Genomic DNA, 27,721 nt, shown 5'->3' on the forward strand with positions numbered 1-27,721 from the left:
TCCTGGGGGCTGATACACATGCATACATACCTTATCCTTTTTATTTTCTCCTCATCTCCCTTCCCTTAACTACTAGTATATAAAATAGGCAGGGTTACTTAAATCAGTTTCTATTTTCAAATATTTACATTAATGAAATAACACTTTTCAGTACACAAGTGACATAATTGTGCTACTCACCAAGATCACTACCGGGCTTGGAAACCAGTCGTGGTGCAGAGTGCCCTAAAGTTACTGTGGTCCTGCCAGTGTGTGCTATGATGGTAAAACGTGTTTGCAAACAGCATCAGCTGTCCTTGAAGCCTCTTGTGAGTCACTAAAATCTGTGACAAGAGTTGAACAGCTCTCCTGCCTCCCCCATGATAATCCAGAAAGGGGAAAGTTCTATTATTTCTGGGCAAGATTCCCACAGGCACATATGTCCCTCTGTTTCTGCCCTTTCTAGAACATAAGTCTTTTAAATTAACAGCAACTGACTTTGAAAGTCAAAATTTTTTTTCCTTGTGCTAAAAGAAAAAGGTTAAGGAAACAAACATTATGGGAAGACCTTGATCCCTGATCCTGGCTATGTCTACAGAAGTAACCCTTTATCAACTGCTCTGGTTACCTGTGGTAAAGGAAGACTCCAGAAATAAGCAACACATGAGTTTTAAATAATTTCTATTACAGGATGTTGTTAGAATTGTTCTGTTTTATTACTTGTTGTTAATGTCTTATTGTGATCAATATAAAACTGTGCATACATACACTGTCCACTGGGGTCTTGTACCATGTCTGTTATGGGTCAGGGGAACCGAGCATTATCCAGTTGCTTTTGCAACCACCCTGGTAAGGTGAAAGTGTGATCCATTCTGTTTGTGTATTGATTAAATTACTTGCCCAAGAGCACAGAGAAGCCTTGGACTGTGAAGCTCAGCTCTCTCTGGTTTTCAAGCACAGCCATGCCACGGAGCCACACAAAGTCCAGGAGGAGGCCACTGAGGCTGGAGGGGGCCCAGGCAGCACTGTCCTCCGTGCCCGCGTGCTGTGGGGCAAACATGGGCCTCTAGATCTCTGCTGCTTTCTTCTCCCCCTGTTTCTTCTCCTGGTGGCTTGTCCCTACTCTGCTCCTTGCTTATGATACTTATTTTTCCATCCACAGCAAAACAGTTCACATCAAGGTAATTGATGATGAGGCGTATGAGAAAAACAAGAATTACTTCATTGAGATGATGGGCCCCCGCATGGTGGATATGAGTTTTCAGAAAGGTGTAGTACCCTGTCCTCCACACTAACATTAACATCCTTTTTCTCCTCTTCTGTTTCTGTCTTTCTTCAGTCTGTTTCTTTCTACTGCTTTTGTCTTCTACCTCTCTGACCCACTTTCACTGATTTCTTTCTCTTACTTTCTTTTATCTCTCCTTCTCCTCTCTCTGATCTCTGCTCCCAGCTCTGTCCTAACACCTGCCAACCTGTCACATGGTACCCATAAGAGGGATGCTCAAGAACCAATGGCAGTTTCTTGAGGGGTAAGGAAATAAAGGAAGAAAGACAGACAGAGAGGGAGAGAGAGAGAGAGATAAAGACAGAGAGGCAGTGGGACATAGAGACAGAGAGAGATTACGACCTATATAGTGTGGTATGTGAAACACTTGACTTAGTATACAGTAAAGAAAAAGCCTGCTGACATAGAAGCAGGCAGACAGCAGCAGTAAGGAATGGACCCCGTGCAGATTTCTTGGAACAGTTTTCCCTAGGGATAAGCTTATAGTCCCATGAAGTTGAAAATCAATGTACTTGAATCATGGTTCATCACTGTCCCCAAAACAGGTCTCAGGAATCATCTAATCCACTTCTCCACTATCAAGGCTTATTTCCCTCCCAAGCTGTGACAGCTGAAGATACAGGTCTGAGTTCTGGCTCTCAGTCAAAGAGCCGCCTCACTTCATAGGGAGGGGAGGCAGAATTGGAATGGTAAGGGAGAAGATTCTGATCTCAGTTCCAGTTTTCCAGCAATCCCTGGGACTTCTCAGAGTGGATGGAGCTGTGCCTCTGACATAAGTGGCCTTGGTCATCCCTTGGCCTCCTGTCCTGGGTAGACCATCCTGTTGAGGGAGCTGCTAGTTTGGAGGCAAGTCCCTGTGACATGAAGCCTCATATCCTGTAGATATCCACAGGGTCCCAAATCTAGGCCCTCAAAAATCAGTAAGCTTTGACTTCTGTTTACTAGGCAAGGCATAAACGGTGTCCAAGAAATATCTACAAAGCAAAGCTTGTATGATGTAGGAAAATCTGAGCCTCCAAGGAAGCCATTTGTTCATTTACTTTGTCCTTTGAGGAAGTTTTGATCCCAGAATCTACACATACAACACACACACACACACACACACACACACACACACACACACACTCAAAAGAGAAAATGCCAGTCGACTCATAGAACCTGCTAGCCACCACTAGGTGATGTACCAGGAGAAGCCTCCACACAGCAACCCCTTCATATGGCCAGATACCTGAGCCAACACTGGGCCAGTTCTTGGAGTGGAGTGTTTCAAAAAACACTGGTGATCTGTTTATAAAAGGCACTATGTTTTGTTAAGATGAGCAGCGACCTCATCACTTGGACCCAAGCCCTGGTTGACAAAATGTAGGAAGCCAGACTCAGGACAGATGATTAAGACTTACTGTTCCACTGACGCCCCCTATGAGACAAAGCATGAGAAAATAATAGGATCCCGCCTCCTTTCTTTCCCCCTCCTCTCTCTCTCTCTCTCTCTAGCTCTCATAAATACCTTCCTTTTAATTTTCTTTATGAGGCTCATGTGAGAAGTGGGTACAGACACAAAGAAGGGACACAAGCCCTGTGTTCCACAGATACACTTGCTGTTCTGAAGGGCTCTGGGTTCATTCCCAGTGGAGATAGTTTACCTGTTGCCCAGAGAAATGCCACTGTTACCATGTGACACCCAATGGAATGTGCTGCCCGACTTACTTCTTACTAACCATCAGCAGGAGCTAAAATGACTCCTCCCCATCACCCCTTCCTGTTCCCTTCCTGCCCTCCTTCCTCCCTTCCTGTGCTCACCTGTCCTTACCTCCTGGCTCCCTTTCCTGCTCACCCATAAGAACACTGATGACCCAGGAGACCAGAAAAGCTAAGACTTTTTTTCATAAGAGAACGACACAATCTACCATAGTCCTGTCACAGGCCACCATGGCGGGACGGGGCTGCATGTGCCAAGTGTGGTGGGGAATGATTTTAAAGGCTGTGTTCCAGGTGACCAACCAACCTACCTACCCAGTCGACACACTCTCTCTCTTGTTGTCCCTACAGGAAAACCATAAGGGTTAAAATAGTAGATGAGGAGGAATACGAAAGGCAAGAGAATTTCTTCATTGTCCTTGGTGAACCGAAATGGATGGAACGTGGAATATCAGGTGTGAGATTCTTTAAAAACAAAAGAAAAAAGAAAGAAAGACAGAAAGAAATTATAAACTGGAAAATAATTAAAAAGAAAAGGCAACTCTCGGTTTTCTCCCCCTTTTCTTCTCCTTCTCCTCCTTTCTCCTTTGGACCAGCAAACTTTTTTATGCTCTTTCCTCCTGTATTCTCGCTCTCACCCTGTTTCGGTATCATCTCTGCCTTTTGAGCCATAGTTTATTTGCAAATTCCTCCTTTTCCAGCCCTGAAGCCTTACTCCCTTGTTATCCCAAATGTGTTACTTCTGTTTTGCACTACAGTTGTCCAGTTACTACTGTCCTTTGCACTGCCCTCACCCTTCACCTCCCCCTCCACACATGGTAGCTTTTAAAAGGGAGACCTCCCTGGTGGGTGGGGAGGAGAGGAAAGGAAAGGAATATGGTGTGTTGCATGCCTGTGCCCCTTCCCTGCCTTTAGCCCCTGCCGCTCCTCATTCTCTAGCTGGGATTAAATGTGAGAGGGCTGGGGATGGAGCTGGGACCCATGCTGCTCTGATGCTTTCACAGTTTTTCACTGCATCCTGAATCTATATTGAATGTTTAGTGAGCTATGCACTTGCAGAGTGGCCCGTGGGCTCCTCTGCCCTTTACAGAGGTAAGTATGTTATCCAGCTGTTGTCCAATTGAGGAGACCATGGCATGAGGAGGAATGCCAGCTGATTGTCAGAGGCCACAACTTCTGAGAACACGCTGAGAGAGGGCAGGCTCCTGAAGGGGATCCTGCAACCTGGAAGTTATTCACCTCCCCTCAGCATCTCATCCACCCTCTGCTGCCCTTCTTCATAGTCCAGGGCAGGGTAGCCTATTCAGGATTCTTTGTGATAATGCAACCTCTAGAGTTGAGAGTCTGCAAGAGAAAATAAGTGACTCCAGATACAAAAACTCTTCTAGCTAGTGGCCACTGGGAGAAAAAAAGAAAGAACTCACACTGTACTTGGGCCAGAGCTGTCTTGTAAGCTTTCTTATGCAAATGACTCTGCAAGGAGGTAGCTGGTACTGATCCCTGAGACACAGCTGTTGGAGACAGCTGATGGATGACTCATGGATATCTGTGTTTGCTCAACATCTACAAGTGAAGATACTGCTCAGAGCACAACAGACTTCTCATCCCACACTAGAGAAGTGGCCCCTCTCCTCCCTTAGGATATACAGCTCAACATAGCTGTCAGGGGCTCATTCCTAAGGAACTGATTATTTTGCAGCCAGTGTACAAGTAAGGAAAGATTTCTTCACTTGAAGAGAATCATTGGAAACCACTAAGTTGAAAGTGTTGGAAGAAGCGATGTGGGAATGGGAGAGACTATTTTTGGGAAATGTCAAAAGGAGAACCTTCAAGTTCCTCTTCAGGAAAGAGATGCTGCGACCGCCTCATGGAAAACAGAGTGAAATCTACTTGTTTATCCAAAAGGATGATCATCTCCATCTATTTCATATTTGCATGGCAGGCAGCAGCATAAAGCTGGGAGGTCTAAAGATTCCACAATGACATTTCAAAGGCTCCTCCACACGTCTTAGATTTGCCTGATTGGTCAGTTCTCATCATCTGCTGGAGACTACCTGCAGAGCTGAGAAGTTCTTTTCCCACACTGATTTGAATACATCTGCTGCCTGAAGGGCAAAAACCCTCTCTATTTTCTATTGCTACCCTCCTTCTTGTCTATTTTGTTAGGTGTTGCCATCACCCTGGTGACTAAAGAGTGTCAAAATACAGTATCTTTTGTTCCTTTTCTTCTCACTTTGTATTCTAGCCAGTCTTCCAGTTCCTGCCACTGTGAATATTCTCAGAAGTTGTCTTAGCACCTTCCCTACCTCATTCACATCTTGCTTGTGCATTTACTCAGCATTTTCATGACTGGTTGAAAATAGTAGGCCACTGGGGCTAGCATCATCCATTTTCATGTTCTCAGCTACTGAGGTGCAGACAAAAGCAATGCAAAGGTGAGAGAAATCAGTTAGAAGTCCATTCAGGCTTTTATTATGCTAGCAAAGAGGGTCTTTTCTATATCTCCTAAACTTCTACCAAAACGTCAGAACAGACAGTGACCTCAGATATGACTGGTGCTCTTCAAAAGACTTGGCCAAATTTGAACACCCATTTTTGAAGGAACTTTCCTTTATTTGAGCTGAGTTGTATTTTCAAGGAGATGTTAGCAAATCCTTGGCGAGCCTAGTCCTGTGGAGGGAGTAGATGAAAAGACAAGGAATTCAGCAATATATCCATATGATATAATCCCATATCTTCCATAGGAACCAAGATGTCAAGATGGAAACCACCAATAAGAAATTTGTTAACTTCTCAGCTTCCTGCTCTGTGGTCTAGGGTGTTAATTTTTAGTTGCTTCAGTTCTTCCCAGAAATAGGCATCAGATTGTAAGGTAAAAGGTCATAAGACCTGATTGTCTAGACTCAGAATCAAATGAAACCCATCCTGATTTGCAGAATTCCCTGCTGTTCTCAGAGTGAGAGATGGTACTGTGGAAATTGTTTTTCATTATCACTGCTGTGTGGGAGAGCCTTAGACATTCAGAACAACATAATCTCTGCATGGTCAAAATAATAGTTGTATTTTTTTTTAAAGTACTGGATTTGAAATAGAAAAGTCTACTCTTGGCAAACAAAACAGACTTCAGAGGTGATATTAAAAGCTCTGGGCAATCTGGGGTAGGGAAAAGGGGGAGTAATGAATAGAAAATGCAATCACTGTGCAATAGAGTCAGTCCTAGAGTCTAGAAGTAGTCTTCTGAGTGCAACATTATTGGCTGTTGCTGAATAACAGGATCTATTTATTGTCTTTGTAAGGGTTCACCCTTACAAATGTTCAGATACTTTCTAATGATTCATAGAGCTATATGTTCTTTCCTGTTTGTCCCTAGAATATAGAAAAAGGGGAGAAATGACTCTCGTCTGACCCTGGACATCAATACAGGGGGAAGTTCAGCTCTGGCTTCCCTTAACAGCAGCAGCAGTGCAATAAACAAGGTTTTATGTCATTCAAAGTTAGCCTATCTGGATCTCACAGGCCCATATATAACTGCGTAGCAGGAAAGACATCTCAGATTCATAGAGATGGTGACCAGAGAATGTTGCAATTGCAGCTGACTTCAGGCCTTCTCACTGTCCTGGGCATGAGCCAAGCATTGGAATGAACATCTGAGTGAAAACCAGGGCATCTGGACATTTTTGGAGCATCCACCCTTGTTTGACTAGAGCTGCATTAATGTGTTGGAATCTCCAATCTTAACTAGACTTGGGGGCCCAGAAGGGCCTTACATGCAGACCCACAGAAGGAGCAGACTAAATGAGCTGTCTTGCCACTGATAAGCTGTCTTTCTTGCTTCCTTCTTTCCTTCTTTCTTCTTTCTTCCTTCCTTCTTTTTTTCCTTCCTTCATTCATTCTTTCCTATCATCTATTTCAATGCAGTGAAAAGATACATTGATTTATTTCCTCCTTGGAAATCTAGATGGAGGATACCAGAAGAAATCAACTGCTATCTACCTGCTTATGTGCCATAAAAATTCTGGGTCCATAAAAGTCTTCAGTTGCTATGACTATGGATGATGGGTCCCAGGCTTAAATTGTATTCCTAGAGATTACAAGAACAAATAACAGCCACCCCCACACATATACACATACTCTGTCCTCATCAATCTCCACCCATCACTAGCTCTAACAGGGCCACCCAGCAGAGTATTTCTGGGCTTTATCTAAAGTGCCAAGGAGTGAGGGCCTATACTAATTCAATCAATATAAAAACTTAGGTGTCATAAGAATTCTTTTTAACCCTGAAGTCTAAGAGAATTTGGCATAAATACCAATTCAGGGGCTAGGAACAACCTGTGTTGGGTATATCTTTGACTCAATTTTCCAGTCCATTCCTATAGAGACCTTCCAATTGTCACCTCTCATCTATGTATAGCTCTTGGTATGACAGTTTCTCTGTTCTATATCTGAATTTTTATTTCGCTTACCCTTTCTGAAACAAAAAGACCGCCACCCAGAGATGCAGCATTATAAGATCTATGGAAAGACAACCATCAAAACAGCCAAAGACAAACCTTTATTCAACACTTATGGAGTCCAGAGACTTTGCAAGGTGCAGGTAACACAAAATGGTAGGAATCCATGGCCTTGAGCTCTCAGATATATCTACAAAAATGACAGAAACCATTCAAGGGCAACGTTCTGCTGGGCTTCTCTTTTCACTAAGTCATTCTTTTAAAAGAAATCAAAGTTGTGGCCAGAATGGCAGTGAGGATACCATTTGTGGCCATGGAAACATGGACACTGGGAAGCAGAGAAGAGAAGGATCGGATTGTGAGGCAAGGAATAGGAGTCATAGATTGCACTCTTGCACACTATTACTGGTGCCTTGCACTCCCACTCAAGCCCTATGGTCATACTTGCACTGATAGACCAGCTACTATAGCAGCATTGCAACTGCTATTGTCTCATGAAAAGTGGATTCTCAATCCTTATTAGAATGGGCCATGAGAGACCAACTCATTCTTTGTTCCACTCACTTGATTCCTCCATCCTAATTCCTCCATCCCTAGCTCTCAGAGTTACAGGGAAGGCATGGGAATAACTCTCTAACTGCTCAATGGTCTTTCCAGCTGTTTATAATACCTCTTGCTGCTTCTCCTACTCTGCATGCTATAAATGCTGCTTTTTGCATGTTTTTTCTGAGCTCTCACCTACTAAGCTCACTGCTATCTTTCTGCTGCCAGCAACCACAAAGCCTGGAGATACTTTCAAGATGAGACCTTAATGTTCTTTCCTTTTCTTCTTCCCTTTGTCTGATATCCATTTGCAAACAGCGCTCCTGTTATCTCCAGGTAAGAGGTGTCTCCCTCTTTTCAAGTTCTTGTCAGTTGCATTATATGCTTTAAGATCAATGTTCTTTAATTTACTTAATAGTAACTATAGGTTCAAGTTAACCTGACAAGTTCTCCCAAGGCCTGGAAGACTTATTTCCCCAAGTGAACTAATTGTCAAGAAGTAGCAATTCTCTGAGTGTCATTTCCATGACTAGATATTCCTGGGATGTGGGCAATATATAACGGAATCCTTCTGGGACCAGGAACCAACCAGTAAGATAAATGGAATTTATCAAGAAGCAAGTGGTTCATAAACCTTGCCTGCATCCTAATTCATCTGCAGCTTATGTTTTAGAAAAAAGAGAGTGAAAGTCAGACCTAGAATCTTTTAACAGGATAATGATGAGATTGCGAGAAATATGATCTCAGGAGATTCAAGAGAAAATAATAATAAGAGCTGCTGTAAGAACATAGAAAGCAATTTAAAAAAAAAACTATGACTTTACTGCTTCTGGAAATCTTCTATCTCATCATTGCTGAAACCTAAATTGCTAGAATTTGGGTTAATTTGCCACTGAGTCTTAGAGGCACATGTGCTGCGAACAGCAAGAAGGGAGGTGGAGGCAATATTCTGGCTAGAAAGAGACATTTTAGAGAATTTATTTCAGAGACATTCTCATGCAGAATCTAGAGTCTGTGTAGAATATACACTTGCTTTGAGAGTATGTTTGCATGTGTAGAAATGAGTCTCAATATTCAACTTCATGAACAGGTATGAAAGCATTTCCCCGTATCTATCAATTCTATAACTCTTGAGGCAGACAGAGTAGGCACCACAAAATAGTTTCAATGGATTTTTAAAAAAATCTCACATTTTATCTGTTCTTTAAACACAGAAAAAACTTAAGGTCATTTAAGAGGGAAATCTCTTACAGAGTCCATTGGTATTCAGAGGCACCTGTGGCCTAACCGCTGAGCTTAGGAAGAGGTAGTGTACAGAGTAGGGACATTTGCCTTTCTGCAGCCTCAAGAGAAAAAAATAGGTGACTCCCACATTTTCTTTAATGGAAAAAAAAGTAACTCCAGTTTTTTTGCTTGTTGATTTCTTTTTAAACCAAGTGGACAATAGCTACACCCAGCCCTGCATTGTCCACTCTTTTCCCAGGGTGTTGATCTTATGGCCCTGGCCTTCTCCACCTCACTCATCCTCTTGCATGAGAAGATACTTAGTTTTCTTTGTCCCCCCTCTCCACACATTGTGGTTGTACATATACTCAGATGTCAAGAGAAGCTAAACTGAAGATCATGTTTTCTAGATCTTCCAATCTGTGAATTTTTAATATAGGAAACTTGATTAGGTTTTATTTCCACTACAAATTTCAAATATTTATTTTTAACTTTACCAGGAGGAGAGGCCAATATAACTAATATGCTTGGTAGTAAAAGATGGAGCTACCTGAGTTACCCCACCAAGTTCAGGGACTTTGCAGATGAGAGTCCCAACCCACTTCTTTGTGAGGGTGCCTGCAGGTATTTGTTACCTATTCCAATCAGGTCTGATAAGCTCTTTGTTTTTCCAATATTTGTCCAATATTCTATCCTATCTCTGTCTCTCCCTCCTCCCTCCCTCCCTCTCTCTCTCCCTTCCTCTCTCTCTTTCCTCCCCTCCCTTTCCTCTCTCTCTCCTTCTCTTCCTTCCTAGTTCTAGAACTGAGATTTTTTAGTCAGTCTACATGTCAAGATCACTTGTCACTTATCCTCTTCATTTGTAATTCTGAGGAGTTACATGACCAAGGTCACCATAGTTTTAGGTATGAAACATAATGCTCTCTCAAGAAATCAACTTAATCTGAATTTAAAGCTATTGGCATTACAAAAATAGAAAAGGAGAGGAGTCTCTGGCAAACTAAAACACTAAATCAGAGTTTATGTAAAAGCATGTGACTATGTAAATCAGTGAATTAGTGGATATACACAGAGTCCCTCTGTGGAGCTGTGGAAAACTCAAAAATGAAGGTTGGTCATTTATCAAAGAGATTTTTGAAGAAAGCTAGTTGGAAAAACTGACTGCCACCACAGGGGTGGACAGGTCAGTAGATAGATAAATATCCTGCCAGATGGACATGGGGCTAGATTGATAGCTAGACAAGAGGTTAGACAAGTACATTTATATGTCATTGGAGAGCTCATTGTATTGGATCAGGTCCTTGTGACACATGTATAGTGTCACAGGGAACCAGGAAGGAGGAATGGAATGATGCTGTCACTGCTAATACAGGCATTGTGATGTGATCCCAAAACCTTCATGAAGAGGAAAAGACTACTACATTCTTTTAAGGAATCTCTGTATCTTTTTTTAAGGGCTTTTCTTTTTCCCAGAGTGACTTACAGTCTAGTTTCCAAGTGTGCTAGCTTCATACATAGCTAGAACCATAGATGCACTCTGATTTGCCTTCACAACTAACTAATCAAAGAATCAGAATCAATGAACTAAGTGAAGTCAGTCTGCTAGAGAGTATCTGCTAACTAGGAAATATGCACAGGTCCTTGAGAAATCATTGTTTCCAAAAGTGGCCAAGAAAGCTGAATAGGGGGTAGCACCACGGACAGCTCCCAGGCATTTTTGAAATTGCCTTCTATGCTTGGTGCAGAAACAGAGTAAAGCACTGAGCTCACAGCCTGCACAGTCTCATCCCATTTTCATTCAGCTCAACTGAGAAAACCATTATATAAAATGCAAGTTTCTCTGTCTGATAACTTCCAGCCTTGGCTTACAGACTTCTCAGTGAGTTCCTTTCATTGCAACTTTAAGAGTTTGAGTCTCACCCCTCCCCTCACTTCACTAATTTCTCTGCTAGAAAGAAAAGAAGACCTTCTTGGTCTCTGACCCAATTTGTCCTTGAGATTATCCAAGGACTAGAGGGTTCCTCTGGGAGGTTTACTGTGTGGAGTGAAAGCAATTAAGGAGCCGAATAAAAGAATTAATTGCATGTGAGAATGCGGACTTGGATGGGAAGATGTTTAAATGAGCTCTGAAAGAAACAGCCTGCCAAGAGCGATTTTCTAATCAAAGGGGAATAAAAAGATTCAATCTCTATTTCACTCTAATCCAGAAAACACGTCTCATGGTGAAGTGGTCTTAAAATGGACTCACCAGCTGAAGCAGAAAAAGTGTCTGTTCAACATGAGAAGGGGCCATTGGCAAATGAGTCAAGATCCCGAGGGACACAGAGAATGCCTTAAAAGAAACTAAAGAAGACTTTTCTTTTATTTTGGTTTTTGAACGAGTATTTGTGTTCCAGAAGAAATGTACCTGATTCGTACAGAATTTCTGGGCTCTCTTACTGGAACAGCATGAAGTTTATTGGGAAACCTTCCAAGTTTCTCATTATAAGGATAATGTTCACTTGTATTAAGTATAGTCCTGGAAATTTCCCCTTTCCTCCTTTGTAGAGAGGATAACACCAACAATGCTGGAAATAAATGTTAATGTGCACCCATAGACATTGCCGTCTGATAAATGTGCCTCCCAGAACAGTTACATAAAGTGGTGGAACAACCAATCAGGTCCAACAGTTCAACATAGTTAAAGATCAAGAGAGTTGGCTTTTCTTTGCAGCTCCCCAGTATCTCCCTGAATAATTTTGGAACTTCATTTGGTGCTGCAGGGTACTTGAAGGATCTTTAAGTTGAATTTCCTGTGCAGATAAACACCATAAAGAAGAATGCTTGTCACAGGTCAATAAGGACTCCTATCCTGACCTAATATTCATAAAATGTCCAGCATACCATATAAGTGGCTCCAAATAATACATGGGGTCTTCATTTTCAAGATACTTACCTTTTATTTGTGGCTTATGTCTAATAATCAGAACTAAAGCTCTGATTATTAGAAATGGTACTAAATTTAGTCTGACTTTCTTTTGTTGCAGAGGTAACAGAAAGGAAGCTGACTATGGAGGAAGAGGAGGCCAAGAGAATAGCAGAAATGGGAAAGCCAGTATTGGGTGAACACCCCAAACTAGAGGTCATCATTGAAGAATCCTATGAGTTCAAGGTCAGGCCACTAGTGAGATCTAATTGAATAATAGATTCATTAAGGTGATGGGGGCAGAAGACCTGAGGTTTTGTTCAGTTTCATCACTGGATATATGAAGTTAAAGCTGAAGAAATCACTCACCCACCCTAGGTCTCATTTCTCCATATTTAACATGTTATAAACAGTGCTGGCCATTTGTATACTTGGAATATTGTGAAGAAATAAGATACCTTTAATGTACCATCCCAATTTTTGACTGCATTTTAAAGACAAAGATACTAAGACTCATTCTGCAGTGCAAGGATTATTGACATCATATCCTCATTCCCTATTTTATTACTCTCAATATCCAGTGCCATAAACCACAACCAAAGAAAGGAGATATATTGTCCCAGAGACTAGCCTAACTTTCAGAATTCTTGGACATCTTTCATTCCTTTGAATCTTCATTTGTTCTGAGCATTCTAACCTCATGTTTCCAAGTTTTTCTTTCCCTGCCAGACTACAGTGGACAAACTGATCAAGAAGACAAATCTGGCCATGGTTGTAGGGACCCATTCCTGGAGGGACCAGTTCATGGAAGCAATCACTGTCAGTGCAGGTAAGAAGGGTCTCAAGATGACTTTCTTGGGAAAATTAGCCCATCTCCAACAAGGAAGAGCAGAGACTTATCAGTGGCTCACCAGTCCTGAAAGAGTTCTGTGTCCAGTCTACTTGGCTCTAGTGCTACATATTCCAGTATTTCACTAGTTTACATTAGAACAAAATTGTGGATTAACAAAAAAAATTGTGGCTGTGTCTGGTTTCAAATCCTGGTTCTGCTGTGTGTACTAGAGCAGTTATCTTCTCTGTCCCCCGTGCCTTCATCTAAAATGGGAGCGATAGCTACCTTTCTCAGAAAAGTTGAAAGATACATTCAGGTATAAAATATTTATGCAGTAAATTCTGGTCTCCATTATTCCTGATCTCATTAACTTGGTCTCTCTCTGCTCTGAGACAGAAGGCAATTCTGATTTAGAGCTGTAAGGGTCAGGAATTTGCAAAATGCTTTGCATTGACTCTCTGACAGATCTCCGCTCTAGATAATTCCAAATCTCTCCACCACATTTCCCTGACATGTCCCTCAACAGTGACCCACAGCACAGCCAGGGTCCCCGAGGCCTGCAGATATGCTAGCATAGGATTAGGTGGCCATCCCTGTATTACCTCTTGGCAATACTGAGGCCTCCTCATGCTGCTGAGCGCCACTGGCCTTGTTTTTCCATGAGGTTTTGTTGTCATAGCAACCCACAGGGTCACATCCCCAGAGCTAGAGCAAAGTACAGCCAGGAAGAGAGATTTGTTGCTGCTGCCCCACGTTCACATCGGTCCTTCTAGTGACCCCTCTGATGACCTGAAACTGTGTCTCTCAAAGGACAATAAATGGAATGTAGGCCACATAGCCTACCAAACTCCCTTTAGAAATGGGGGAATTAAGGTTTAGAACAACAGAAAAATGTACCCCAGTTACAGATTTTCTTAATGTCAAGGCTGGACTTAGAACCCAGATTCCTGATTTCTACTCTTTTGAAACACAGCTTCTACCTGTTCTGTCAAAACATCACAGAGCTTACACATGACAGTGTGCTAGGGAGCCTCTGCACAGACTCTTCTTCTAGGTCACTGAATCCCTGCCCGTGTTTCCTGGCAAGAACAATCCAGTCCCAGTCCCACTGTGTCTCATAGGAGATGGGGAAGACTTTTGCATGACAAATGACAGAATGACAGCCGTAACTCCAGGGATGGATGATGACCCAAATCAGGATGATGCTGCAGCAACCAGGCCATAAAATTCAAGAGAGGCCCTGTTGGCATCCAGTGGAGAGCAAACACATGGCAACTGTGGGGGTTTTGTTTTGTTGTGTTGCTTGGGCAGTGATTTACAGACTGTTCGAGCCTCCTTTCCTTCTCCTCCACTACCTGTCCTCATGTTCTCCTGCCCCATCTCTTCATCTCTGTCTCCCTTCCTTGTTTCCTGCCCTCTCTTTCTTGTCCTCCCTTGGTGCCCTGCATTCAAATTGGCCAGTAACCAAATTACTTCCCATTTTCCAGCTCCTTTCCAGCTACTAAGTACTCATGCCCTGTGCCTTGTCAGCTACCCAGAGTGAGCCGCAGGACCTGATGCCTGCCAACTGGACTTGATTCTCTTGTGCATGCGGAGGATCTGACGGTGCTGCCCTCCCTTGGCCTGTTTATCTTGTCTCCAGCAGGGGATGAGGATGAAGATGAATCAGGGGAAGAGAGGCTGCCATCCTGCTTTGACTACGTCATGCACTTCCTGACTGTCTTCTGGAAGGTTCTGTTTGCCTGTGTGCCCCCCACAGAGTACTGCCACGGCTGGGCTTGCTTCGTTGTCTCCATCCTCATCATCGGCATGCTCACCGCCATCATTGGAGATCTGGCCTCTCACTTTGGCTGCACCATCGGTCTCAAGGATTCGGTCACAGCCGTTGTTTTTGTAGCATTTGGCACCTCTGTGCCAGGTGAGAGGAACAAATACTCTGTCTCATATAGAGGGTATTTCCAGTTCAAAGAATCCCTTCACTCTCCCGTATCTTCTTCATCTCAGATTGGCGCTTAAGAGAACATTTGCTCTTACAGTGAACAAAAGTCAGAGGGATTTCTGATAGTATTAATAATGAGATCAAACACTTCCTGGGTGTTTTTTAAATGATGGACACCATGTATGCTAAGTAGTTTACATGTTCAATCCCCTCAATGCTCACCCAAATTCTATTAAATAGGGAAGTCACTATTCCCACATGACAGATGAGAAACTGAGGTCTACTAGATTACCCTACCTGCCAAGTCAGTGATCCAGTTTCTTAATCTATACATTATATTACTCAACAGGACAAAATATGTGGACACTGTTCTTCCACTTACTACTGGTAGTCTCTGAGAGCATAAAGATTAGCCTGCTTTAAAATGTCACTGCAGAACTACCACATGCATTCTTAGCTTCTTCTGAATGTGTGGACACCTGCGAGAACAATGTATCTCTTAGCAGGATGGGCAAAGAAAGCTTAGTGTGAGATTTGTCCTTCCCCATGATGCTTTTATTATCTCCCAAGCACCCAGAGACAAACGGAGTTAGACATTAATTAATTAATTAATTTATAAGACAAATATTTACAGAGCTCCACTTGTGTCTCCTATGCTATTATGGTAGTTGCTAGAATTATTATAAGAAGTATGACAGACATGTTTCCTTCTCCATCTCAAGTTTATAATCTAGTGAAGGACAGTCCACTCTGAATATGTCAATTAAAACCATCTTGATGAATTATGTAAAGTAAAACTTAAAAACAGAAAGATGTAGGCAAGACTGGGTCAGAAATGGCTTCCAAGGGAAGTCTTATAATCTGGGCCAAAATGACAAGTTAGAGTTAGTAAGTACAGAGGGGGTCTTTGCCAGGTTTCTTGCTTAATTCACTTGTGGCCTCTAATGCTTCTAAGACTTTACCAGTTCCATGGGCTCGAGGCAAAAGCAAAAGGCATCTTCTCATGGGAGATTAGAGAGGAGTATGCTAGCAAGACTAAAGTAAACCCTTCCTGGAACAAGAACATACTTTCTGGCAAGTAACTGAATCTATGTCCCAATCTATGGAAACATCTTCCCAAAGCCCTAGCACCGGTGGGATTATAAATACATTAGTTATGCAAGAAGTTTGGCTATCATGGAATCCAGTGATAAGAAGTTAGATGCATGATATAGGGAAAGTGGATGTGATGCCCTGTGATCACTGCTGTCCAAACCATTGGAGGAAAGGAGCTGATATGGGGGAAGAATAAATGTGGGAAGAACTAACAGAGGATCAGAAGCAAAGATGCAAGGTCATGAGCAAGGAAGGATGGTTTTCTTAGGAGATCTGAGAAAACTGGCAATGATGAGGTAAGTCAGGACAAACTGGGCAAGGAGATGGCTTGGAAATGTTCAAATCCTGGCAACTGCTCCAGAAAACAACTGACAGCATTTGGAAAGGTTAAGATATGGTCTATGCTTCTGTTATCATAGCTCTGGATAAAGCTTTCCGGATGTAGGTCAGTGGTATAGAAAAGTATTTATATGAAGGTGTTAGGGTAAACTCTCTTGCTAACTTCCTTTGTGACCTTGGGTAGATTCCTTGGTCTTTATTTTCATTACCTGTAAAATGAGAAGGCTGAGCTAGGTATTCCTGGTGGTCTTTCCTGTTTCTATAATCTGTACCAGGACCTAAGGTCAAATATCCTTCAAAGTCCTGTGATGCCTATACTAACTGCAGTGACAGAGCCCTCTCTTCCTTGGGTTCACAGCTCACTCTACATGTCCCCATGGTGGTTCTCCAGCAGGTCCTGTGTCCCAGACATCAATTCCCAATCCTGAGTCCATAGGTTTTGCTCAGTCACTGTCAGTGTTAAGTGCGTATGTGTGCCACTCACCAGTTGCAATCATGTGTCTACTCTAAGCAGCTTCCGGAGAGGTCAGAGTTCCCTGGGGAGATATGATGAAATGGAAAACTCCCTTACGGAGAAAAGCAGTCACAGGAAAACAATAAACCCACTTGTTAAGTATCAGGACCAGAACAGCTCTTAGGGATATTTCAGATTCCTGCAAATGAGAAAAGAACCCCAGACCAGTAATATGACTTCCCAACAAGATACAGCTCATTAGTAGCCGAGTTGGTAGTGGCCTTATGCTCAGTTGCCTTTTTAAATCCTTCACACCTTGGCCTCTTGCCAGCTTCCATTTGTCTCTGTCCTTTTCCAGATACATTTGCCAGCAAATCTGCTGCCCTCCAGGACGTGTACGCAGACGCCTCCATTGGCAATGTTACAGGCAGCAACGCCGTCAATGTCTTCCTGGGTATCGGCCTGGCCTGGTCCGTGGCCGCCATCTACTGGGCCCTGCAGGGACAGGAGTTCCATGTGTCAGCAGGCACGCTGGCCTTCTCAGTCACCCTTTTCACCATCTTTGCATTTGTCTGCATCAGTGTGCTCTTGTACCGACGGCGGCCACACCTGGGCGGAGAGCTTGGTGGCCCCCGTGGCTGCAAGCTTGCCACGACGTGGCTCTTCGTGAGTCTGTGGCTCCTTTACATACTCTTTGCCACGCTGGAGGCCTATTGCTACATCAAGGGGTTCTGAGCCACAGAACAAGGCCTCAGCAGGACAGGCCTCGGACTTCTAGGAGAAGGGCACTTCCCCACCAGTGCCCTTTCCAGGGTGATAGCCCTGGAGAGGAAGACCAGGGCTCAAGCCCCAGGAACTTCACCTGACCCTGGCTGTGCACTGGAAAAGTCTTAATCAAACAGTCAGAATGGAGGAGACATCCACCTTCCAAAGTATTTCATTAAATATAAATCGACAACAGCAACAAATCCACCTCTACCCCATCTCTCGCATATGTCCCAAACCCACAGCAAAGGTCACCCTTCTCCTCCTATTTTGCCTTCCGATTATTCCTTTGCCTCCAGTTTCTTTGGGGGCAGGGTTTCTCCCATCTGTCCAATGTGACACATCATGATTCTCTCATTCAGCTTGGAAAGATGTGAAAATGAACCCTTTCCATGTGGCTGGTTTGGGGTTCTTTTCATTGTAATCATTATCGTGGATGCCTTTGTTTTTCCACGAGATTTTACTTATTTGTGGTCTCATCTTTTCTTTCTGAGTTTGGTGACAAAGGTGCCATGGAGGACTCCAAGTCTGAGCCAGCAGATAGAAGCATGGATTTTTCAGACACATCCCCTTACTCTCAAGAGGTCACACCCATGGCTTGGCTCAGCGAAGTCCTGCCCCCGTCTCCTTTTCTTTTCCCCTGAGTTCTTTGGAGGACAGATGACAACTGGATGAAGCAAGCTCAATTTGGGGAGCAGGAGGAGCTTTATTCATTTCCATTGAAATCAAATAAAAAACAAGCAGTTGTCTTCCTCTCTGTCCACATCTTTCCATTCTGTAGGTCCTGTTTCAGTGTTTTGTGTGCACTCCTGCAGAGAGACCCACAAAATGTGTGCTTATAGGACAAAAGCTGGAATGGTACATGATGGCAAAGGGGCAGCTGGTGAGCGAAAGGGATACGTACAGCTTCTCAAATATGTGTGGCTTTGCATATGAGGCAGGAGAGAAGAGGTGTCCAACCAGTAAGATCTTAAAGGAAAAGAGTATACAGTATTGAAAATGTCAGTGTTTCTGAGAAATGTCAGCTTCACACCCCCTCACATCCTGATGCACCATACTAAGAGGGCTGACTATATTTTCTTGAAGTCATGCAAGAAATTTAGACGTTTAGAAGAGAACAAGGGGATTTTTCCATCTCTCCTGGTCCTTGGGCCAGGTTTGAAAGAATTTTCACGATAGGAACTGGGATTCCTCATTTCTCTCATGTTCCTGCGTGTTTTTAAACCTCGTGAAGCTCTTTTTCCAACCTGTGGGGACACTTCTTGCCCCGCTAAGAAGAATCTTAGTCACTGTAATCCCGTGGCGTGTAGGTTTATAGGAAAAGAGACTGACATGCCCTGTGGACCTTTTCCCAGTGGACTTTGAAAGGATCTGGCTTTAAAACACACAAACACACATAAACACACATATGACATCACCACAAAACTGCCCACAGATCTTTAGGCTTTCTGCGTTGACATGAATACATTTTCTAAGGGGGGAAAAACTGTTTAATTTTAAACACATTTTTTAAGGAAAAAACTGAAAAAGAAACAGTGCTTGTGTCATAAGCTATGTTGACAGTTGCCAGTGGAAATATTGGGTTGGTTTAAAAAAAATAAAAGCTCTACTTATATCTCTCTACATCCAGCTTCTGCTCTCTGTGTTTCTCCAGGGAATGGGGGGGGGGGCATCTGGTTCTGCCCTGAAGCAGATGTCACTGAGGAGAAGGTGCCAGCTCCCTTTATGCTCAGGCACAGTGAACCAAACATGGTACTTTTGAAACTACAGTATTTCAAGCAACTGCCACTGATGAGACCCAGACTTTAAAAAACTGAGTACATAAGTAGTAAGGCCCATGATGGTAAAAAGAAGGAGTTTTGGTTTTAGAAAAGAACAGTGGATTCCAGCTAGGAAACCAGTGCTCATATTTCTTTCTTTCTTTCTTTTTTTTATCGGTACCAGGGATATTTCTAACAGTCATCATTCAGCATCCATCATTCATCCAACAACTCTGCACACCTTGCAGGTATGGAACTGCATTCTAGTTACACAAACAAGAGTAAGATGTAGTTCCTGACCTCAGGAAACTCCTGGTTTGGGGGGAGGGGATGAAACATTTTAATCAGCGTTCTTTGAGTTATAAGCGACAACCCAATTAAAACAGTTGAGTCACCAACCCTGATGCTCCCTCTTTCACTGCCTCACAACTGGGCCTTCCCTTTTCTTGTCTGAATGTAAATTGAGAAAATACAGCCAGTTTCCCATTCCCAGAGGGCCAGTTGGAGAAGACAAAAACCTTTACAGCAGGCTGTCTTGGTGGCCAGGTGCCTTTGGATTATTTGTTGTGTATTAAGTATCTATTCCTGGTCTAGATAACTTGGGTAAGCAAAGGAGGGTGCAGTCACACTGTATGTGCAGTGCCCCTTCCCAACACTAAATAATGGGAAGTAGCTTGTAAGAGAGCTTATAAACACCAAGCTACAAGCAAAAGTGGCTGTTTTAGAGATGTCTGTGGCCTGCGTGCTCTAAGAGCAATCATGGTAACACAATGGGGAGAACCACAAACTCAACCTGGAGGGATTGGGAAAGAACTCACAGAGAACGTAGTGCTTAAATAGGATCCTGAAGGAGACTCACTAGTGATTTGCTTTGGTGAAAGGCCTTTATATTGGAGGACAGTCATTAAAGCAATGGCATGCTCAAAGACACAGGGTTAAACTGGACATGGTGGGTCATGCAATAAAGATAGTCAGCACTGCTAGAGTATAGAGTTCTGAACTGAGCTCCACTTGGGGGTTTGAAGTGTTTTAGACTAAGGAAAGGTTATCAGTTTATATGATGGCGTTTTTCTACTTTTTCTCTCAAGACTGTGGGTTTTTAGATCTTGCCTGGGCTTAAACTTGTGGCCAGAAATGAGGCTGGGAAGTACTTCTTTGGAAGCACAAATTAGAAAGCAACAAGATTTAAAAATAAAACAAAACATCATAAAAGAGCAGGTAGAAAAACCTTGACTCAAAAGCTCTTCTTTCTCCCCCAGTCTTAGTTGGTTACATGACAGATGTGAAATCATGACATCCATTTGTGTCCATCTTTCCCATTCTCAAAATCCTTCTGGACTCTCCAGATGCTGCGCATTATCAAGAGAGAAAGTAGGATGAACAACAGAGAATGGAGAGGAGTCTGAAGGGATCCGCTGGGAATCTGAAGACCAAAGCACAGTCTAGCTGCCACCAACAACTACGGCTGTCACCTTGAGCCAGTCCTTCTGCTGCATCACAGTGACAGCCTCAGAAACCAATTTCTTCCACTTTAATGTTGAGGCTGTAGAATACACACAACAAATTATGTGCATATGTGTACATGCGTATTTACACATGTGCACACGATCAAACTGCCTGACAACCTTGATTGACCTAATATTGCAGAGGTTCTTTTGCAATGCCTTGGTGCTGTGCCTGTGTATTAGTATGAAAAGGACATCACCAGCCCTTGCTTTTATTTCCCAAGGGGCTTCCTGTGTTCTGTTTCACTTACAGCCCATATTTATTTTCAGCACCTTCTACTGACTGAGCCACAATATTCCCATTCTCTTGTCTCAGTCTTAGTATTCATCAGTATTAGATGCTATAATAAATCAACCCGATATTTTGTTGGCTTAGCAAGATAGAAACTTATTTCTCAATCATGTCCTAATTCAGTGAGGATATTCTTGGTTAGTAGGTGACTTTTGTCTATTTGGTGATTCAGAGACTCAGTTTCTTTCCATTTTGTAACTTCCACTTTCCAGAGCAGCAGATAGGAAGAAAATTAGAGGCTGAAAGCATTTGTAACAGCCTTGATTCCAAAGTCACACTCATCCCTGCAGTTCATGCTGACTCTTTAACCCACCCAAATACAAAGGTAACCTAAGTTCTTGCCTTCGAAGCCCTCCCCAATGAGCACTCTATACTACAAAAGGATGAATGTTTTAGAGATGTCTGTGCCTGCCACAGTCTCACTGTGGTTCAGAATTAATATTTTAATATCAGTGACCAATAGCAAACTGACCTGTATCCATATGAGTTTTCAAAACCTTTGATGTATGCGTGTGTAATAAGAACCACAAAAGGTAGGTATTATAATTTCACCAATGAAGTTGTGAGAAATGTCCAGGAGCGCACAGAAAGTGTCAGACACAAATGCAGGTCTTCTAATTCCAAATTCTGCTTAGAGTGCTTATCCCAGAACATCATGACCTCTTGTGACAAACACTGAGACATGCAGTGAGAGAAGGCTAAGATTGCAGGCACCAGGTCCAGTCAGTGAAGGGATGCCACAGACAGGCTGCCAGTATCCAGGAGGGAAGATACAAGACACCAGCCACCAGCTGTTGTCTCATTCGCCAGTGGTTCTCCTCTCCTCTGGTTTGTCTCTGTTCTTATCAAGTGAGCACCTTATCTTGGGGCACATAGAAGGGCTGATGTACCGATGAGAGCCAAAGAAGACTGGGCAAATTTTCTTGTGATAAAGTGATTTGGATTGAAGAGCCTAATTACTAAGAAAATTACTGATGGAGCATCATCTGTCCCCAGAGAGGGATGATTCAAAAGACATCTTCCTGGGAAAGAATATCCATAAAAAGACTCCCATGTCATGTGGAACAGCAGTTCCAGAAGGGAACAGAGTTGGGGATTAATGTCTTAGTCCATTTTCTATTGCTGTAACAAAATACCAGAGTCCCAGTGCTTTACATTTTTAAAAAAGTCTATTTAACTCATACTTCTGGAGGTCCAAGAACATGACACTGGCATCTGTTTTCACTTCAGTGGAGGTCTTGTGTGACATCCCAACATGACCAAGAAATGGAAAGCAAGGAATAAGCATGGATGAGACAGAAAAGGATAGAAAGCTGATCCACTGCATACAACCTACTCTTATAAAAACTACCTCACTCTCAAAAGAGCCGCACTAAGCTTTTCATGGGGGTGGAACATCATAGCCTCATTACTTCTTAAAGGCACTACCAATTACCAACACTGTTACATTGGGAACAAAGTCATAATATGAGTCTTGGCAGAGACTAGTCACATCCAACCACAGCAAGGGGGAGATCATATTATTGAAAGTGAGATTGGCCTTTACTCATAAACTTAAATGTAATCAATCATTCTTTCTTTCAGTACACATTAATTGAAGTTTAGCAGACAAATAAAAATTATATGTATTCAGAATGTAAAATCTGGTATTTTGATTGATATACACACTCTGTAATTAAGCTAATTAACTTATCTATCATCTCATACAGTTCCCTTTTCATATACTGAGAATGTTTAAGATTTACTATCTTAGCAAATTTCAAGTATGTATACCATATATTATTATTAATCACAGTAGTAATCATGCTGTACCTCAGGACTCCAGACCTTACTTTAACCTAGAATTACAAGCTTATGCCCTTGAACCACCTCCCCATTTTCCCACCTCCAACCCCTGGTAATACCCTTCTACTCCCTGATTTATGAATTTGACTTTTCTAGATTGCTCATGAAAGTGAGTCATGTAGCATCTCTCTTTCTGCGCCTGAATCATTTCACTGAACATAATGTGTTAGGTTTATTCGTGTTGTACAAAAGATAGGATTTCCTTCTTTTTTGAAGCAGAGTAATATTCCACTTACACATACAGCACAATTTATCTATTCACCTGTTAATAAATGAATAGGGCTGTCTTGGCTATTATAAATAATGTTTCAGTGAACACAGGTGCACACAGGTCTCTTCTGGATTCTGGTTTCATTTCCATTTTACTATATACATAAAAGTGGGGTTGCATCATTCCCTCTTTAAAATCTGGAAAGGAGTTGACCTAAACTAAACTCTTTTAGTGTCTTGTAATTTGGATTGTGGCTCTGATCTTAGTCCTTTATACTGTATTTCAAGTTCTTTGGACCTCTATCTCAATGAAAACACAATAGGAGCTAGTTGTTACTCAGTCATGTTTGTTACCACTGCACATTACATCAATGAAATATCTGCTATACTGTGCAGCAGGTGTTCATTCTTTTGCTATTCTCAGGACTTCTGGGTGGGTCCTCATACAATCATTTTCTCTTTCCATGACTGTGAGAGAATTTAAAAATCTAGTGACCAGCAAATGATATGTTTGATCCATCCAGTGCTTTTTCAAAAACAGGAATAGTTGCAAAACTGAAACATTTTGTATTAATTCTGGAATTTGAATTCCCTAACCACACTGGCTGAGCATATCTGCATGAAAACTATTTGATGCAGCTCGTAAGAGACCACTCCATGTACACAAGGTCTATGCTATCAGTTCTCTAGAGTTTCTACCCAACCCATCTCTCTTTTAAGTGACCAATCAGGAGCCATTTGTGCATGGGACACTTGTTACAGAATCAAAGCATTGAGAATTTTGGCATTTCACATATTGGTGCCTCCAGCACTCAGTGCAATCTAAATCCAGTTCCGTCATTGTGGAATTTTAAACAAGTGAGGACTTCCTTGAGCCTCATTTTCTCCAATCTAAGAATATAGTGTTGCAAGGATTAAAGGAAAAAATTTTCAAGTCAGTACCCATAGTTCACAGTGTGTACTCCCCATAGATTTGGAAGTTAATACTAGGAGAAACAGCAGTGGTACCAGGACTTCTAAATCAGGCAAGCCTATAGGTACAGTAGAAAAGACAGACATATTTGGTGTCAAAGAAATAGTAACATAAATATGGCTAGTTGGCCATATCAGGTCTGGCATGTTAATAAGTAGGGCAGGTAACGGAGGGTGGAAACAACTGTGGGGAGGTCAGCCTTGGGAGGAGGTAGGCAATCTGTCCAAGGTCATGTCCTAAGCAAGTGACAGAGCTGGAGTCTAGGTCTACTAGACTCCAAAATAATTGCCACATGCACCAGTTGGGTATGTAAGATAGTCGCTATTTCCTGGTATAATACTTAAGAAGAAAATGGATTGAAATAGCATGACTTGTCTTGGTTTGCCCAAGACTTTCCCAGTTTTAGTACTGAAAGCCTTGTGTCCCTTGATCCTGGGAAACTAGAGTTGTTTATTGCTTTCAAATATGAGTCTGACATAGCTAGTAAATAGTAGACGCTGTATATGCACCTTGTGTTATCTCATGGTGTCATCTTTTCCAACCATTTCATGTCCTTTTGCTCTTAGCCAGAGTCTCATCTTGATGAGGTTCCTCACCTGGTAATTTTATCCAAACCATCATTCCCAAAATTCTTAAGTTTTGGCACATTACTCAGTCATTCTATGACCACAACTTTCAGGCACAAGTGTTTGAAAAGGCACACCACATGAATCCCCAAGTTTCAGGCACAGTCCTTCATGTTCTCATCGTGCAGCAGCAACTCAGTCTCTCTCAAGTAATTAGGATGATCACCCCACCTAGTTTAATGAATCCAAAAGGGGTAAGGGAAAGGATCAACTTCTTTTTAATCAGAATTATAATTACATTCATTGGTAGGCATATGTATCCTTTTGACGTTATGATCTTCATATCTACTGAGCCCAAAAATATAAAAACAGAAATTAAACTTCTTCAAATGGATTACAAGCCATAATACTGGAGGATCACTCTTTGGCCTGAATACATTTGAATTCTGTGTAGAGGCAAGCAGCAGCAAATACCTGCCCCAGTTGAAACATATGCTGCATTTAGTAAGGTAACATCACACTATCACAAGGTTTTATCACCTAGCTGGTTCAGTAATTGAGTCTGCATTTGACTATGGCCCTAGTCATCCAGCCATCTTTAAGTAATAGAAATGGTTATAAGTCCAGTGCCCTGGATTAGAGACATCATTGTAAAAGATGGTAATGGGTAAGGCATTTTGAGTCTATAGTGGAGATGCTAACAGAAACACTATGAGCAATAAAGGCTAATATCTACCAAAATATGGGTCTATCCCCTGTGAAGTCTAACTTTTGCCTCTTTTGTGATAGTAGTGGTCCAATATAATCAATCTAACACCAGGTAACTGGGTGGTCCTCCTGGGAGATCTTGTTATATCACGGCTAGTTTGTTGCTCCTACTGTTAGAAAGACATTTATTCACGATGAGCTTTGACAAGAGGCTACCATGCTATTGAGCCAAGTACAGTCTCTATTTCTCCTGCTAATTTATGCCCCTTGAACAAGAATTCAGAATGGCTAGAGATACTGGCCAACTAATATTCATGGTCTCTTTGATTAATGAGCACATCAATCACTGTGCTTGTACTCAGGTAGGTATTTATACGAGACACCAAATCTTCATACAATGGACTTCTTTCCACACATTTTCCAAATCTCCCTATGGTTTGGTCTATTTTCTGCTCTTATAACTGATTTATTTCTTACAGTTCTGGATTCTGGGAAGTTCAAGGTTAAAGAACCACATCTGGGAGAGAGTTCGTGTTGATGGGAACACTCTGTAGAGTTCCAAGGTGGCACAAGGCATCACAGAGTGAAACAGAGCAAGTTTACTAACTTGGGAATCTTTTTACTCTGATAAGGTCACTGATGCAGTCATGGAAGCTCTGCCTTCATAGTCTCATCTAGTCACCTCCCAAAGGCCCCTCTTCCAGATATCATTACCATATGACCTTGAGGATTATGTCTCAATATGAGTTTTTGAGGGAAGATACACCAGTTAACTTCCTTTCAAGTCTTCAGTATGAGTCAATATCAATCCATAATTCAGTCTGAACTGGATATGTTCAGACTGCCTGAAGCTCTGCCCACTGGGAGGATTCCCATCCATTACAGTCTGTAAGGGTCTCCTCCAAGAAGAGCTACAGCATGGCTCTGTCCACTGCTGGCTGGCACTGAAACATTGTGCAGATGCATTCTGGAACTAAATCCATGTTTTCTTACTTTACAAACTGATCACAGAAAATTCCCTGGAAAGCCATTGTGGCTGAGGTTGAGATTCTAACGTTGTAGGTAACAACTATCAGAGAAGTCTAAGCCACCTGTTTGTACTATTGCTTTCTCAACCTGATTCAGCCAGGTTCTGTTTATCTATTTCATGTTATATGGAATGCCACTATGCAAGTCCAGGTTTATAATTTTCTGAGAAAAGCACCCAGTTCACTATGTCACCTGGTTTGAATCCTTCCCCCAGCGTCCTGAGGACTCCTAGTGTGGTTGACTGCTTATTTCATGCTGTACCTTGGACTTGGTCTATATCCCTACCATTTCTGTGGCTCCAGGAAAGGAGGCCCCTTTAAAGTTTCCTAAGAGGATTTCCAGTTCTCTACATGCATATACATTCATAGCTTGTAATTATTTTCCCCACCCTCAGTCACTGTATGTTGTCTGATGCCCCATAAAGAATCAGCTGACTCACAATTTTTAGCACTGTTTTTGCTAATAGTGCTAAAAACCACTTGAGATCACCCAACACCTTGCCATATCACCTCCAGTTATGACTTGCGTGATTATAATGCTACTATCTTCCACAAGCCACCTGGGTCCTATTTTCCCTCAACAAGAAAGTTATCCTTGAACTATCAAGTATTTGACCAACTCAAATCCAGAGTCTTCTTTTATGAGCTTATTTCCTGGGGCCATTTCTAGCAGCAGTCAGTATTTGTCAAAATCCCAAGAGAAGCAAATGGTGCATTCAAAGTAAAATATTACAAAGTATGAACAGATTGTTGAAAATCCAAGGCTAGCAGCACTGGAACTGTTATCACTTCTAGGACCAAGCTGCAGAAGAGAGGTTTTAGAACTAAGAAGAGAAAGGAAAGAAGGGAGGAGCAACACTTTTGAGTTGAAGGTAGTTAGCATAGGGCAATTTTACAGGAAAGAACCAGGGGAGTCTTCTCTTCCCTCCCAAGCTCTCTTCTTTTGCTGAACAAAAGGGCACAGAAACTCCACTGATGCAATACAGACAAATCAGACTTCTGTGGTAAAGCAGGAAGCAGATGGAGAAAAGAGAAGAATGGATCTAGAGACACTTGGAACACCACATGGAGTTGTTGCAATGATTTCATACAGCAACAAGATTTTAAAAATGCCTGACATACACTGTTGCATCTTGGCATCTTAAGTGAATTGATTCCAGGACTTCCCTTCTTCATGAACCAAAGTCTATGGATGCTCAAGAATCTCACATAAAATTCCCTACTATATGCATATAACCGCCACACATCTTTAAACTCTAGATTCCTATAATGCCTAACGCAATGTAAATCATTGTTACATGATATGTATTGTTTAGAGAATA

At 42.2% G+C, this 27,721-nt stretch overlaps 1 protein-coding gene across 6 annotated transcripts in view; it reads left to right on the top strand.

The window, feature by feature from the left end:
• Slc8a3 (solute carrier family 8 member A3) overlaps positions 1 to 19,135 on the top strand; it is a 140,755-nt gene extending 121,620 nt beyond the window's left edge. Inside the window, exons 3-8 of one of the 6 annotated variants that reach the window (XM_063241442.1) lie at positions 1,142 to 1,248; positions 8,278 to 8,295; positions 12,210 to 12,334; positions 12,818 to 12,917; positions 14,566 to 14,838; positions 17,106 to 19,135. In XM_063241442.1, coding sequence (XP_063097512.1) covers positions 1,142 to 1,248; positions 8,278 to 8,295; positions 12,210 to 12,334; positions 12,818 to 12,917; positions 14,566 to 14,838; positions 17,106 to 17,482 — 1,000 coding nt within the window. In that variant the 3' untranslated portion in view covers positions 17,483 to 19,135. Of the gene's footprint in view, positions 1 to 1,141; positions 1,249 to 3,313; positions 3,418 to 8,277; positions 8,296 to 12,209; positions 12,335 to 12,817; positions 12,918 to 14,562; positions 14,839 to 17,105 lie in introns of all 6 variants that reach the window. The other 5 variants (XM_063241445.1, XM_063241440.1, XM_063241441.1 and 2 more) reach the window with 5 other exon arrangements.
• Positions 19,136 to 27,721: the final 8,586 nt, after the last annotated feature.

The sequence above is a fragment of the Cavia porcellus genome, unplaced genomic scaffold (genome assembly GCF_034190915.1).
Source record: "Cavia porcellus strain 051 isolate PalLab524CR breed Dunkin Hartley unplaced genomic scaffold, mCavPor4.1 scaffold_31, whole genome shotgun sequence".
Taxonomy (NCBI): domain Eukaryota; kingdom Metazoa; phylum Chordata; class Mammalia; order Rodentia; family Caviidae; genus Cavia; species Cavia porcellus.